Source organism: Marmota monax, unplaced genomic scaffold, assembly GCF_021218885.2.
Source record: "Marmota monax isolate L192 unplaced genomic scaffold, Marmota_monax_Labrador192_F-V1.1 WCK01_AAM20220418_F8-fsc00025, whole genome shotgun sequence".
Lineage (NCBI taxonomy): Eukaryota > Metazoa > Chordata > Mammalia > Rodentia > Sciuridae > Marmota > Marmota monax.
In genome coordinates, this window is record NW_026691950.1 from 1,086,065 (window position 1) to 1,098,825 (window position 12,761).

General features: G+C 41.9%; 1 protein-coding gene across 2 annotated transcripts in view; it reads left to right on the plus strand.

The window, feature by feature from the left end:
* The window catches only part of Fam114a1 (family with sequence similarity 114 member A1), a 60,997-nt gene that overhangs the window by 975 nt on the left and 47,261 nt on the right, over window positions 1–12,761 (plus strand). For both annotated transcript variants that reach the window (XM_046449216.2, XM_046449271.2), the window contains exon 2: window positions 6,979–7,334. In XM_046449216.2, the coding sequence (XP_046305172.1) occupies window positions 6,987–7,334 (348 nt within the window). In that variant the 5' untranslated portion in view covers window positions 6,979–6,986. The remainder of the gene's footprint in view (window positions 1–6,978; window positions 7,335–12,761) is intronic.

The following is a 12,761-nucleotide window of genomic DNA, read 5'->3' on the forward strand; positions in this document are numbered from 1 at the left end:
TGTCTTGAACTCCATAAGACCTCAGACAACCCGTGGTAACTGAGAGTGAACCAGGCTTTTTATCCTCAGAGGCTCTGACTGCTCTTGCTTCCTCCCAGTGGCCCTCTCAGAACCCCACCCATATACCTAAAGGCTCCTTTCTCCTTTTTATTAACTTCTTACGTTGTAAGCCTTAAGCAAAAGAATTAAACTTTAGAGAATTTGAGGCACAAGTGAACCAGTGAAGAAGGAATTTGTAGGTGGGAGGAGGATTTCCTGAATATTCAGGATTCAGGCCAGATGCTTAGTCATTTATAATGCCAGGTTTATATGAAACATTACTTCTTTTAAAATGGTATCAAGCACAGTATATTTCAGTTTGGTAAATATTTGTGGGTAAGAAACAATGAATTGCTATTGGTCCCAGTCCTAGAGGTGAGAATGATGTAGAAACAAATACTTTAGGAGTAGAAGTCTGTGCAAAGTATCATGAAAACATAGGAATAGAAGAAATTAACTTTCTGGAAGGAGTGGGGACAGATTAAGGAAAATTTCAAAGTAAAATGTGATGTGGGACATTGGGTATCTATGGGCACAGGAGTTTGCCAAGGAAGGTGGAGGCAGGGCAGCCCAGGCAGAGGAATGGCATGAGCAAAGGCAGGGTTCATGACCAATGATGGGCAAAGAGGTCAGGTGCAGCAGGGATGGAGGTTATGTTGAGAAATGCAGGAGACTGAGTGAACAGAGCTTGGTTACAAAGGCCACTGGTGCTGTCCCAAGGTGCTCACACCTAATAGTTTTTAAACAAAGGGGCAAGTAGGTATTGCCTATGTTCCAAAAAAATGTCTGGCAGACACATGGAGACTGGTCTGGGGTCTGGGCACGTGATAATGTACTTTTCAAGCTGCACAGGGACTCAAATACTCTCATCCAGAAGTTTTATTCCTGGTCCTTCACTAACTAGTACTTTTTTTATTTTTTTTTAACTGGGAGAGGTGACCTCATACAGAATATCATGTTACCACATTTTTATTTTGCCAAGCGAGGACTTTTAAAAAAAAATCTATCCACTGTCACCACTTTTTCATAAAAGGAGAGACATCATAGTACCTATAAAAGCACAAAAGCTAAACTTGCAGGACGAAGCCAGAGCTTTATGTTTAATAAATTTAGATTTATTAAAAACTCAAAATCTTGTCCTCATTTCTCTCTGTCATCAGGGGCCAGTTCTGCAGTCAGGGTTGGGAACAAAATATTCATATCATCTTGTCCATCTTACTTTGCAGAGGAGGAAGGGAGGAAGCCCAGTAAGGATGAGTGAGTTGTTTGCCTACAAAGGAACTTTGCAACCAGAGGCCACAACTTGTGACTCTGACAGGGCCCTGCTCTTTCCACGTCTGAATCCCATCCCTCCCACCCCTCACTATTCCTCTGTGCAGCCTCTTGTCCTGACTCCACAGATATCTCTCCTGAATGTCCAGAGCTCATTCCTGAATGCTGGGCATTTGCACATGCTCTTACCCTCCCACTCTCAAATAACCTTATCAAAGCCACTTTCAAGATTCTCCTTTGCATGAGGTCAGTCTAGTTCAGGTATCTTTTTTCCTTCCTTTGATATGCTGTTTTGCATCACTTTTTAGCTGTTTTGTTTTAGCTCCTCAAACAGATTATTCATTTCTGAAAGACAGTGACCATGTCGCTTGTTTTACATTTACTTGGGGGGAGCCGTGGTTGCAGCTCCAATACCTTGGATAGTTCTAGGAGCATTTTAGGTGATGAATGAATTTGCTCATGATAAACTAACTTATTCCCAGCACACAAAGGCTTCTTTGTACCCCACGCTTCATCTCCTTGGAGTTTCCTGAAGCAGCCTCCTTGTTCCTGTGGGTTGAGTCTCCCTAGCATTAAAGCCACGGACACGGCTGCAGAGCGAATGTTCCAAACCAGAAATCAGGAAAGATTTCTGACTGTACTTTATAGGGCATCGAGACAGAGATGAGGGTCATCCCCCAAAATGTCCAGTGTCACCACTGAAGTCCTGATGGACTCTCCCAGTCCATGCTCAGAATACAGCTGTGCACTTACAGCACACAATTTCTAGTGGTGTCTTAGAAGGCCACAGTCTTAAAAATGATTACATTTTCCCCATCACAATAGCATCCAGAGTCAATAAAGTTCTCTCAGAACAAATACATTTTAAAAGAGCATTTGCTTCTTTCTCACTTTTTTTTTTCTGGTTTTGGTTTAGGGAAAATTACAACCATACAGGTAGAAGCAAATACAAATTAGAAATACACGCAGTTAGAAGTCCAAATAGGGCTGATCTCATGGTGACTATCCCTATTAAACACGTGTAAAAATCTGGTCTTTCTGAGATGTACACGTTGGTCATCAGAGGTAGGCGAGGGCTATCAGTTCCATGGGTTGAGTCCTCTTAACATCAAGACCAGGAACATGGCTTCCATCTCCCTAACGGGGAGGTTCTGTATTCATGTGTATATTAGCAACCAGACTTAGTTATACAGCCTGTTCTTGTTAGCTTGAAGTCATAGCTCAGTGTCTTTTAGGCCTCTGTCTAGAGGACGGACTTAGACAACATTTTACTCAGTTTCAGGCTCTTGAGTTCTGTGGTCAGCTAGAAGCACCCGAAAAACCCTATTCCAAAGGGCCACAGGCTACTGGACTTAGTATAATTGTATGCTCTGGTCACAGAAGGGCAGAGGGGCCAGTACATTGTTTTTCACTGATCCATATATCTTAAGCACTTTCCATTTCGTAAGTGGAAAAAAAAAAAAGAGAGAGAGAGAGAGATTTCTAAGACTGTTGTGCTAATTAGCATACCCTGGAGCACCAATCAGAAAGGACAGTATTGAACCCTCTCCAGAGGTGGACACCCAATTATAGATTTTGAAATGCTCACTAAAGGCCTCTCAAGAGTATATTCCTGAATAGAGCACTTTCCATGTTAACCAGACACCCTTAGGGTGTAAATTAGAACTAATTAACTTGCACTATGTCACATGGTATAGCTGAAGTATTTTAGAATACATTAGGAACAGTATGGCAATGCATTAGGACAAAACATGTACATCAAAGTGTCATTATGGTGTTTATTTGCCCATGAATGTTTATCAGCCAGGTTTATTCTCTTAGAAAAGTGAAATAGATTGGAGTTTCTTAATAGTTCATATTATTACGGTATGCATGATGGCCCACTCCTGTAATCCCAGCAGCTCAGGAGGCTGAGGCAGGAGGTTTGCAAGTTAAAGGCCAGCCTGGGCAATTTAACAAGTCCCTGTCTCAAAGTGGTAGAATGGTTCTGGGTTCAATCCCCAATAGGATAAGTGAATAAATAAAAAATATCACTTTACAAAGAAAACAATATCAGATAATGTCTATGGCCAACTACAGAAGAAAAAGGAAATAAAAGTGGTGGATGTCAAAGTGCCATTTATTCATGGGGTTCTTAAGGTCATGGCCCTAGAACCTAGGTGAGGATAGGACAGATTAAGACAGAGAAATCTTTACTCTGTATCAGGCAGGTAATCCCCTGGGCCAGGGGCCAGCGAACATATTCTATAACAGGCCAGAGAAAATATTTAGGCTTTGTGGCTTCGCAGGCCTTAGGGTCTTTGATGGACCGCCCCCCCCCCCACCTCGGCTACTGTAGTCCTGGAGAAGCCCTAACTATTGAACAAAAGGGCACATCTCTGTTCAATAAAATTTCATTTCTAAAGCAGGCAGAAGGCAAGATTTGGCAGTTAGGTTCTGGATTTCCTATCCCCTGTCCTAGGCCGTTCCTCACTCAGAAAGAGGTTTTCACAAAGATGCTCTCAGCTTCCAAATGACAACTTTTCAAATCCCCACCCCACTGCCAGCCTCCATTTAGTTCCATTTGCTCCAGAAACCTCAGTTGCACCCCTTATCTGCCCAGTGGGTGTGTATCACTCCACTGTTTCAACTAGACTTTGAGCAGATTCCTTGATAACCCATGGCCATCCTTGCATACTTTAGACTTGTTATTTCAGCTGGAGGGAGTAAGCATCCCTTGCCTTTCCTACCTGGAGGTTTATATGCAGGAGTCTTGTCTCTTAACTCAGGATCTGGCAGGTATTTCTGGTTTTGCTCTACCGTGTGCTCCTGTCATCACGCAGGACCTCACCATGAGCCCAAGAGCAACAGGGCTAACAAATCATGGACTGAAAACTCCAAACTATGAACCAGAATCAATCTTTCCTCTTTATAAGTCTGTTATCTCAGGAATTTGTTAAAATGACAGCAAGCTGAGAACACTCTCAGTTAACTGTGAGGTAAAGGAACAAAAAAGTAAGACAGTGTGGAATTGTAGAATCATTTGGAACCATCAGATGTAAGAGAGCCTCCGAGTATCTTGACACGAATATTAATATAACTCAACAGTCGTATTTGTTGAGATTCCCACTATAAGCAAAAAAAAGTGTTTAAGTACTATGTAAAATATGAAAACAAAACAAGGAAGACCCTGACTTCATAGAAGTTACAATATAATAGGAAAAAAGAACACCACAAGCAACTTTTAATCAGAGAGGACTTGATTAAAGGTGGGGTAGACACAAAGCATGCTAGAGGTTCCAAAAAAAGAAAAATTCAATCCAACTTGGAGGAACAAAGAATGGAGGAGGCAGTTGTTTTATCTGGGCCTTAACTGGGTAACATATACACACACTATACCTACAGACATGTACATGAGTGTGTGTGTGTGTGTGTGTGTGTGTGTGTATGCCATTGGTTGAAAGTCAGGGAAGGATCAGGCAGTACTGAGGATAGGACTCTGATGGATTCACTCTTAAAATCAGATGTGGGTTCAAACTTGAAATTCATCTTGTACAAGTATGGCATCTAGCCTCATTTTCTTCATCTGTAAAATGGAGCTCATCATATCTTACTTGCAGGAGAAAATACATTTAAATGTCCTGGCTATAGTAGGTACTTGGTAAATGTTAGTTATTGATATTATATATTCTTGAGAAGGCGAAGGTTTAATCAGTGACAGTGTTGAGATTTTAAGTCTGGATTGTTGGGGGAAATCTAGGTGTTGTTAAGGGAAATACAAAAGACAAGAAGATCTAGAATTAAGAGTAAGACAGTAGGTTTCCCTAGGCAGAAAGAGATGTCCAGCCGGCCATTAGAAATACTTGTCTGGAGGTAGAGTTTTTATTTAAATAGAAGCATTGTTGAGATATAATTTATATACTCCAAAGTTCACCCATATAAAAGTATTCAGCTCAGTGGTTTTTATTATGTGTACATAATTGTACAGCCATTACCACCATCTAATTTTAGAACATTTCATCAACCCCAAGAGAGACTTCATACCTGTTGGCGGTCACGCCTCATCCCCCTCCATTCATCCCCTTCACAAATCTTTCCATCTCTATGGAATGGAGGAAGAAGATATAATTGAGAGCCACCACAGAGAAATGGTGCATGAAAACTGTCAGAGATGTGACCCACCCAGGAAGAAGGCGCAATAGAAAGGATGAGACAGACTCATGGGGTGACTATTTGAGGAACAGGAGGGAAGCAGAGCCCTGTGAGTAAACCTGCACACGATGTGGCCAGTGCGTTATATGGCTTCTCACATGTGTGAGTTTAGTAGCCACTTGAGATCTGACCAGTTGGTAAACACTGAAGTCAACAAAAACGCCCAATGATTTGCCTGAGATTGGCTTCAAATGCAATAAAAACACCATGTCTTTATTCTTGCCTAAGCAAATGATGGTCCTGCACCAACCTTCTCAAGCTACGCTACCTTAGAAAGTAGCTGTGTGTGCCTATGTAAATTTAAAGTTCAATGATTGAAAAATTAAATAAAATGAAAATTTTAGCTCCTCTACTGCACTAGCCACATTTCAAGTGCTCAGTAGCCTCTTGTTAATTGCCACATTGGACAGTGCATGCACAAAGAAATCATGTTGTCATGGAAAGTTCTACATGAACTTTCTTAGTAGGGATAAGAGGAGAGTCCTACCATCCTACACGAATTCAAAACTTTCCAAAAGAGCTCTCCACATGATAGCCTGCATTCCTTATTTGACTTCATATCACAAATCCCTTTCCCTTTCATCCTTGTGTTTCCCTGACTGAACTACTGTCCAGTGAGAGTCCAAACCTTCCCCAACAATGGCCCCAGCAGTGTACATTTATGTGTATGTATGTCTCTTTCTTGTTAATCTCTGATGACATTGCAAAGCTATATGACAAATATATTCTTATAAGTTCCCAAATATTTTCTACGCTGCTCTCATTGTTTTTTACCAAAGTCAGATTAAACAAATAATTTTATGCACAATATGCTTAGTTTCCATATGCTTATCTCTTCATGCCAAGTAAGAAATCCTTACAGGTTTAAAGATAGGGCTATATATTAGTTTTCTATTGCTGCTATATCAAATTGCAACAAATTTAGTGGCTTGTACCAACACAGGTTTGTTCTCTTGCTGTTCTAGAGGTCAGAAGTCTGAAATTAGTTTCTTCTGACTCAAATCATGGTGCCAGCAGGGCTGGTTCCATGGAGTCGTGGAGGGAAGAATGGCTTCCTTGTCTTCTTCAGCTTCTAGTGGCTTCCCTTGTTGCTTGGTGTGTGGCTCCTTCCTTCATTTTCAAAATGTATCACTTGAATCTCTGCTCCTGTCATTGCCCCTTCTCTTTGTAGTCCAGCCTCCCTATGTTGAGGACATTTGTGGCAACACTTAGGGCCCATTCTGGTAAACCAAGATGATCTCCCCATCTCATGATCCTTAACTAATCACATCTGCAGATTCCTTTTACCATGTAAGGCAACGTGCACAGGTTCAGGGATTAGGAACTGAGTGTCATCAGCTTGCTACAAGATTCCATAAAGCCATTTATCAGTAGAAAAAAGTTTACCCCAGATTTAATTGGATTTTCAGGGCTTTGGATGAGAGCTTAACAATTCAGATCAAAGCATAAAATGTTTGTTGGTAATTGTGTTGACAGATATTAAAATGTCTGATGATGCCAGTGACACCGTAGCCACTACAGACAGAGAAGAAATTACGAAGATTTCCAGTAGTGATTCTTTACCTGAGGATGTGGAAGTGCACAGTGACTCAGCTACAGTCTCAAACAAGCTGGCACCAGGGGAGCCCAGAGGAGACGTGCGTGAGGATGCAGCTGATCAGGTCGCAGAGACTGCTGCTGCTGGGCACCCACAACAGCCCAAAGATGCAGATACCACGGAGACCTCCCTTAATGGAGAAGTGACCGAGGACACACTAGCAGAATGTGTCGATTCTGTCAGCCTCGAGGGAGAACCTGGGTCTGAAATACCCCTGAAAGAACAGAATGATCCGGTAAGAGTGCTCATTCAGGCCATTTCAACTTAAGTTCTTCCCAACACCTATTATCTTAGTCCATTTCCTGTTGCTACCAAAACCATCCCACAGACTTGGGAGGTTATATAGAAAGAAGGTTTATTTTGACTCAGAGTTCTGGTCCAAGGTCAAGGGGCTGCATCTGCTGACGGTCTTCTTGCTGGCGGGGTCCCAAGGTAGCTAAGGGATCACATGGCCAGAGAAAGGGAGTGCACAGGAGACCTAGCCAAACTGACTGTGATAGCAGATCTACTCTCAAGATGACCCATTAACCCATGAATCCATTAATCACAGGAATGGGTTAATCCTTTCACAAAGGCAAAGACCCAATCACCTCTTAAAGGTCCCTTCTGGTCCCAACTCTTAATATGTCTTAATGAAGATTCAATTTCAAAAAGAGTTTCAGAGGGAACAAGCCATATTCAATTCATGGCACATACCATGTTTAGAACTTTGGGTCAAGCTCTGCAGGTGGGAATTGAGGACTCAGAATATGCTTTGACATCACCTCTATCATCAGAAATGTGTTGAGATAAGACATGTAAGAAAAATTTGTTGCTCTCATTTGCATTTTGGCAATTCTGTTGTAAATAGTAATAGTAGCCACCAATTGTTGGAGAGAGCCTGTGCCAGGCACTCCACCAGCCACCTATGAGTCATGTGATTCACTCCATACAATAATTCAGAGCTTATGAACACCAATTTGCAGATGAGGTACCCAGGCTCAGAGGCATTAAGCAGCTTGTCCTGGGCTACTCTGGAGTAAACAGAGAATATCATAATATCAGACTTAATGACTCCAGGTGAGTAAGGAGCCAGATTCTACCCTAAACAAGTCAGTGTTTCCATAAGACCACTTACATTCTGCATAATTATACATCCACCATGGAAATCGTCACATTCAGATCACTGTCATCACCACCTTCGGGGGACCAGCCGTAGAACCACCTCTCACCCATTCCCTTCAGTGCCTGCATCTGTCCCTCTGGAGGATAAGATCGGCCAGCGTTTCCTTGTTGGCACCCTGTGCCATACCATAGGACCACACAAGGTTTTCCTGGTTCCTCCCCTCCAGGAACAAAGGGAGGGATGGGGCAGCAGGTGCTCAGCCAGGAGGAGGAGATGAGCTTATGTGATTCTAGGTGTAACTCAATTTGATAAAAATCTCATTACCCCTTTTTAAACATTTCAGTAGGGAAATGCCTACTTTGGGTTTAAAAAAATTTAGTGAAACCTCTGTGGCCAGTGTCCTCCATCCTGTACAGGATAGATGGCCTTCTACATGATGGTGCAGGAGAGGATCAGGGTCTATTCTCCACCAGCCCTGCTTACCCTTAGGTCACCCCAAAGTACCTACATGGCATGTCACAGGGGACATGTTATAGGGATCCTGGTACCGCCCTCCCTCCCCCCAAAAAAAACATTTGGAGAGGGCTGGGTGTGTAAGATCAATGTTTGTCTTATTTAGACAAGACTTTAGTTCAAGCCCCAGCCCTGCATTTATTCTTTTGGCTACTAGGTTATTATTACTATTATTATTATTTTTTGCAATCCTGGGGATTGAACCCAGGGATACTCTCCCAGTGTGAGCTCCATCCCCAACCCTTTTTAATTTTTGAGACACTAAGTTGCTGGAGCTCTCACTAAGTTGCTGAAGCTGACCTCAAATTTGCAATCCTCCTGTCTCAGCCTTTTAGTTCACTAGGATTACAACTATGTACCACCATGCCCAACTTTCATATATTAATATTGAAAAAAAAAAAAACAGGAACAACAGCCACAAAACCTAAGGGAAATAAGAGTGGGACATTCCTAAGCTTCAGGCTTGGTAATTTTGAGATTTAGACCAGGGGATTATGCCCATCTGCCCAGAATAGAGGAGAGGTAGGAAGAGTGGGGATTTGAGTTGGGTCTTCTCAATTCTAGGAACTGTTTTGTCTCTGAGCTGTCTTTCTATTATAGGGAACTATAGTTCCTGATTTTTGTTGTAAGTATTATTGCTAATAAATATATTGCTTCAGTAATAAAATATAACTGAGCCGCACTATTCTGATCTGAGATGACTTAAAGGAACCACATAAGCTCCACTAATTCAAAACCCATATGCTGCTGATGGATAAATTATACATTACAATTTCACATTTCTAATAATTATAATAGGATTGTAAATTAAGAGAGCACAATGAAAATTCAATATACTCCTGCCACATCTGCCTTCTTAAATTGTTTGCACAAATGAATGCTACTTTGAAAATACCTTATAAACCTCTTTAATGCTACAGGAATAGAGCCTCTTGGCAACAGATAGCTCCCCTGCCCCTGCACCACCCTGATAGCATTTCAAGGACTTTGGACAGTTTTTATTTTTATTTTTTTCCCTCTGGGACTGGAGAATGAACACAGGGCCTCATGCATGCTAGGCAAGTGCTCCACCACTGAGCTTCACCCCAGCCCTTCAAGGACTTTGGGAAGATGAGCATTTCCTCATTATGAAGCATCACAAAGTATCTGGAGGTTTCACTAAGTTGCTGGGGGTCTGGATGTGTGTGTGGGATATTACATCAGGAGCTCAGACAGCCTGAAGGCCTGGGAGAGACACCTGCGGAAATAAATGCCCAGGAGCTTGTCTCTTCTAAGAAGGGCAGAAAGCTGATCTGGCTGAACTTGAGAACCTTGAGGGTAGAGGGTATCCTTTTTACCCAGGTCCTACTTAAACCCTTCTATGTAGATGCAAATTTAGTCTCTTTTAAAGAATTACCAGAAAAGTGTATTCTTATCCTGAGTTACTCATCTGAAATTATTAGAAGTCAATTTTGTACCCAGTCTTCAAATATTGTTCATTTATTCTGTTTGCTCTTTGTTGGATACTTATAAGAAATCTTTTTGCAATGGTGAAAATATCCAGAGGAGAAAGCATTTTACAACTTAAAAAAAAGAAAGTCCTTGACTCAGAAGTTTGCTTATGAGTTGGTTACTTGGATCTTGAACATGGGTTACCAAGAAATGGCAGACTCTATAGGAAAACAGTCAAGCTCAAAAGCTTATTTGATCCCAGGTATAACTCAACCTGATAAAAATCTCATTACCCCTTTTTAAAGGTTTCAATAGGGAAATGCCTACTTTGGGTTTAAAAAACCTTAGTGAAACTCTGTGGCCAGTGTTTGTACTTCCATCTAGATACTTTGTGATGCTTCATAATGAGGAAATGCTCATCTTCTCAAAGTCCTTAAAGGGCTGGGGTGAAGCTCGGTGGTGGAGCACTTGCCTAGCATGCATGAGGTCCTGTGTTCAATCCCCAGTTCCAGGGAGAAAAAAATCTGTCCAAAGTCCTTGAAATGCTATCAGGGTGGTTTTTGTTAAAAAAAAAAAAATAGCCTTTGAGGTAGTATGCACCAGTATCTTCTAGAATACATTAGATTTTGTGATAATGTTTGCATAAATGTGTGTATTTCTATAACTGATTTGTGTCTGCCTAGACTTTGGCTCTGGGTGCCCTTAATGTCCATGCCATCAGGCTTACCTTTGACTGGCCCAGGGTGGAGGCTATCTCTTGGCCCATATGGTAATGCCATCAGAGTGAGGCCAAAGAAGAGGGCAAGGCCAGGAGCCTACCAGCTGAGGCTGGATTCCTGCTCTGAAGGATCACACTAGGCAATTAAACCATCCCTGTCTTTGGGATGCCTTTTCTTCCTACTCCTTTCTGATGGAATTGAGCCTTTCTGCAAGAATCCACTTGAAAACATTCATGAGAAAGAATCCCCATCCTGGCTTGAACATCAGAAGTCGAAGCAGATTCTCTATGATCTACCAGATCCGTGACACCATGCTGTCTATCCAGGAATCTGGGTGGTACAGCTAAGTTCAGGAGGCCTAAAATCTAGCTGAGAGAAACATCATACAAAAGCAATTATATCATGTCCTATGGCATGAGGGACACCCTCGATGGAGCACGTAAATTAGTCTTCAGAAGTCAGGAGGTCTTCAACTTCAACAGAGAGGTTTGTTCTGGGGACTGGTTAGTAGTGATATTTGTTCCCAGGGGTCTGTGGGGCTTTATTATGAACCTTTAGAAGTCTCACACTAATGCAAAAGACCAGTTATGGAGAAGATTAAAAAAAAAAATCCCAGTGATACCACTACTAGTCCTCTCAAAGGAAAATTTGAGACTGTGGAGTACCCCATAGATGGTTCTCTTCCTAGAAAAGGAAAAGCCAAACATCTAAGAGCCATAAAATTGCTATCAAAGGAGACAAAGGGGAGGCAACACGGCCTAGACATGCTGATGGCAATTTTTTGCATCCTAAACTGGATAAGTAGTCTGCTCCACTTCTCTTTGAGTATTTCCCCTTTTAGACCTGCTGTATATGATGACACCCAGTTTTGGGCTTCAACAACCTGGTGGTGCCATTTGGCCATAAAGAGCAGTGCTTCCCAAATCTGGGAGCATATTAGAATCACCTGAGATGCTTGTCAAAAATTCAGATTCCTGGGCTTTAGCCTAAGACATCTTATTCAAAAGGTCGCAGTGGAAGGTAAGGGTCTGTTTTTAATAAGTTGTCCCAGATGATACTCTTGAAGTCAGTCTGTGGACCAGTGTTTGGGAATCACTCATTCTAGGACACAGAAGAACTCACTGGGGGGGTGTGGAGGAATTTGAGAAGATGTTGAGTTCTGTACTGAACACACCAGGGCACAGCCAAAGGAAGCTCTTTGTAGGCAGTTGATTATAATGGTCTGTGGAGAAACCGTTGCCTTGTAGGCTCTCAGCACAATTGTGCTGCCCCTTTTGGTGCTCTTACCTTGAGGGAAAAGCCCAGTCTGGATTTCAGAGATGGGGTTTCTGCCCTGAGAAGAAACGTGGCATTAAGTGAAGAAAATTCCCTGAAGTTCAAAATTGGGTGGAGGACCATTTATTTATACAGGGCACAATCCCTTCTTATACCTTATTCATGTAAAGAGAGGAAGAACCCCTTAAATATATATGACCATCTACCAATCTTGACTACCTTTGATTTTCGCCATCCAGAGCCCTTTCAGGTGTTCAGATTGTTAGTTAAAATATTCACATGTTTACCAATTAAAATCCATTTCTGCAAATCAGTATGCTAATTAGCAAAGCATCAGGTGTTCACAGAGGCACAGATAATAGAATTGCTCATTATAGCTGCCTCTGGAGTGTGGCATTCCTGATTAGAATGCCGCTGACCTTCCTGGACTGTGCATGTTTTATTGGAGTGTTGTCAGCCCATGGACTGTAGTGTAATCTAAGAAGCACCCATAATATCACAGGATGCATGTAGAAAAATTCTAAAGTAAATAACTGAGAATCCATTGGTTCTCAGGATAGAGATTGTTTAGGGGTAGGCTGTTTGGGAGGTAGGGCCTAGTGAGAAGTCCTTAGGTCAT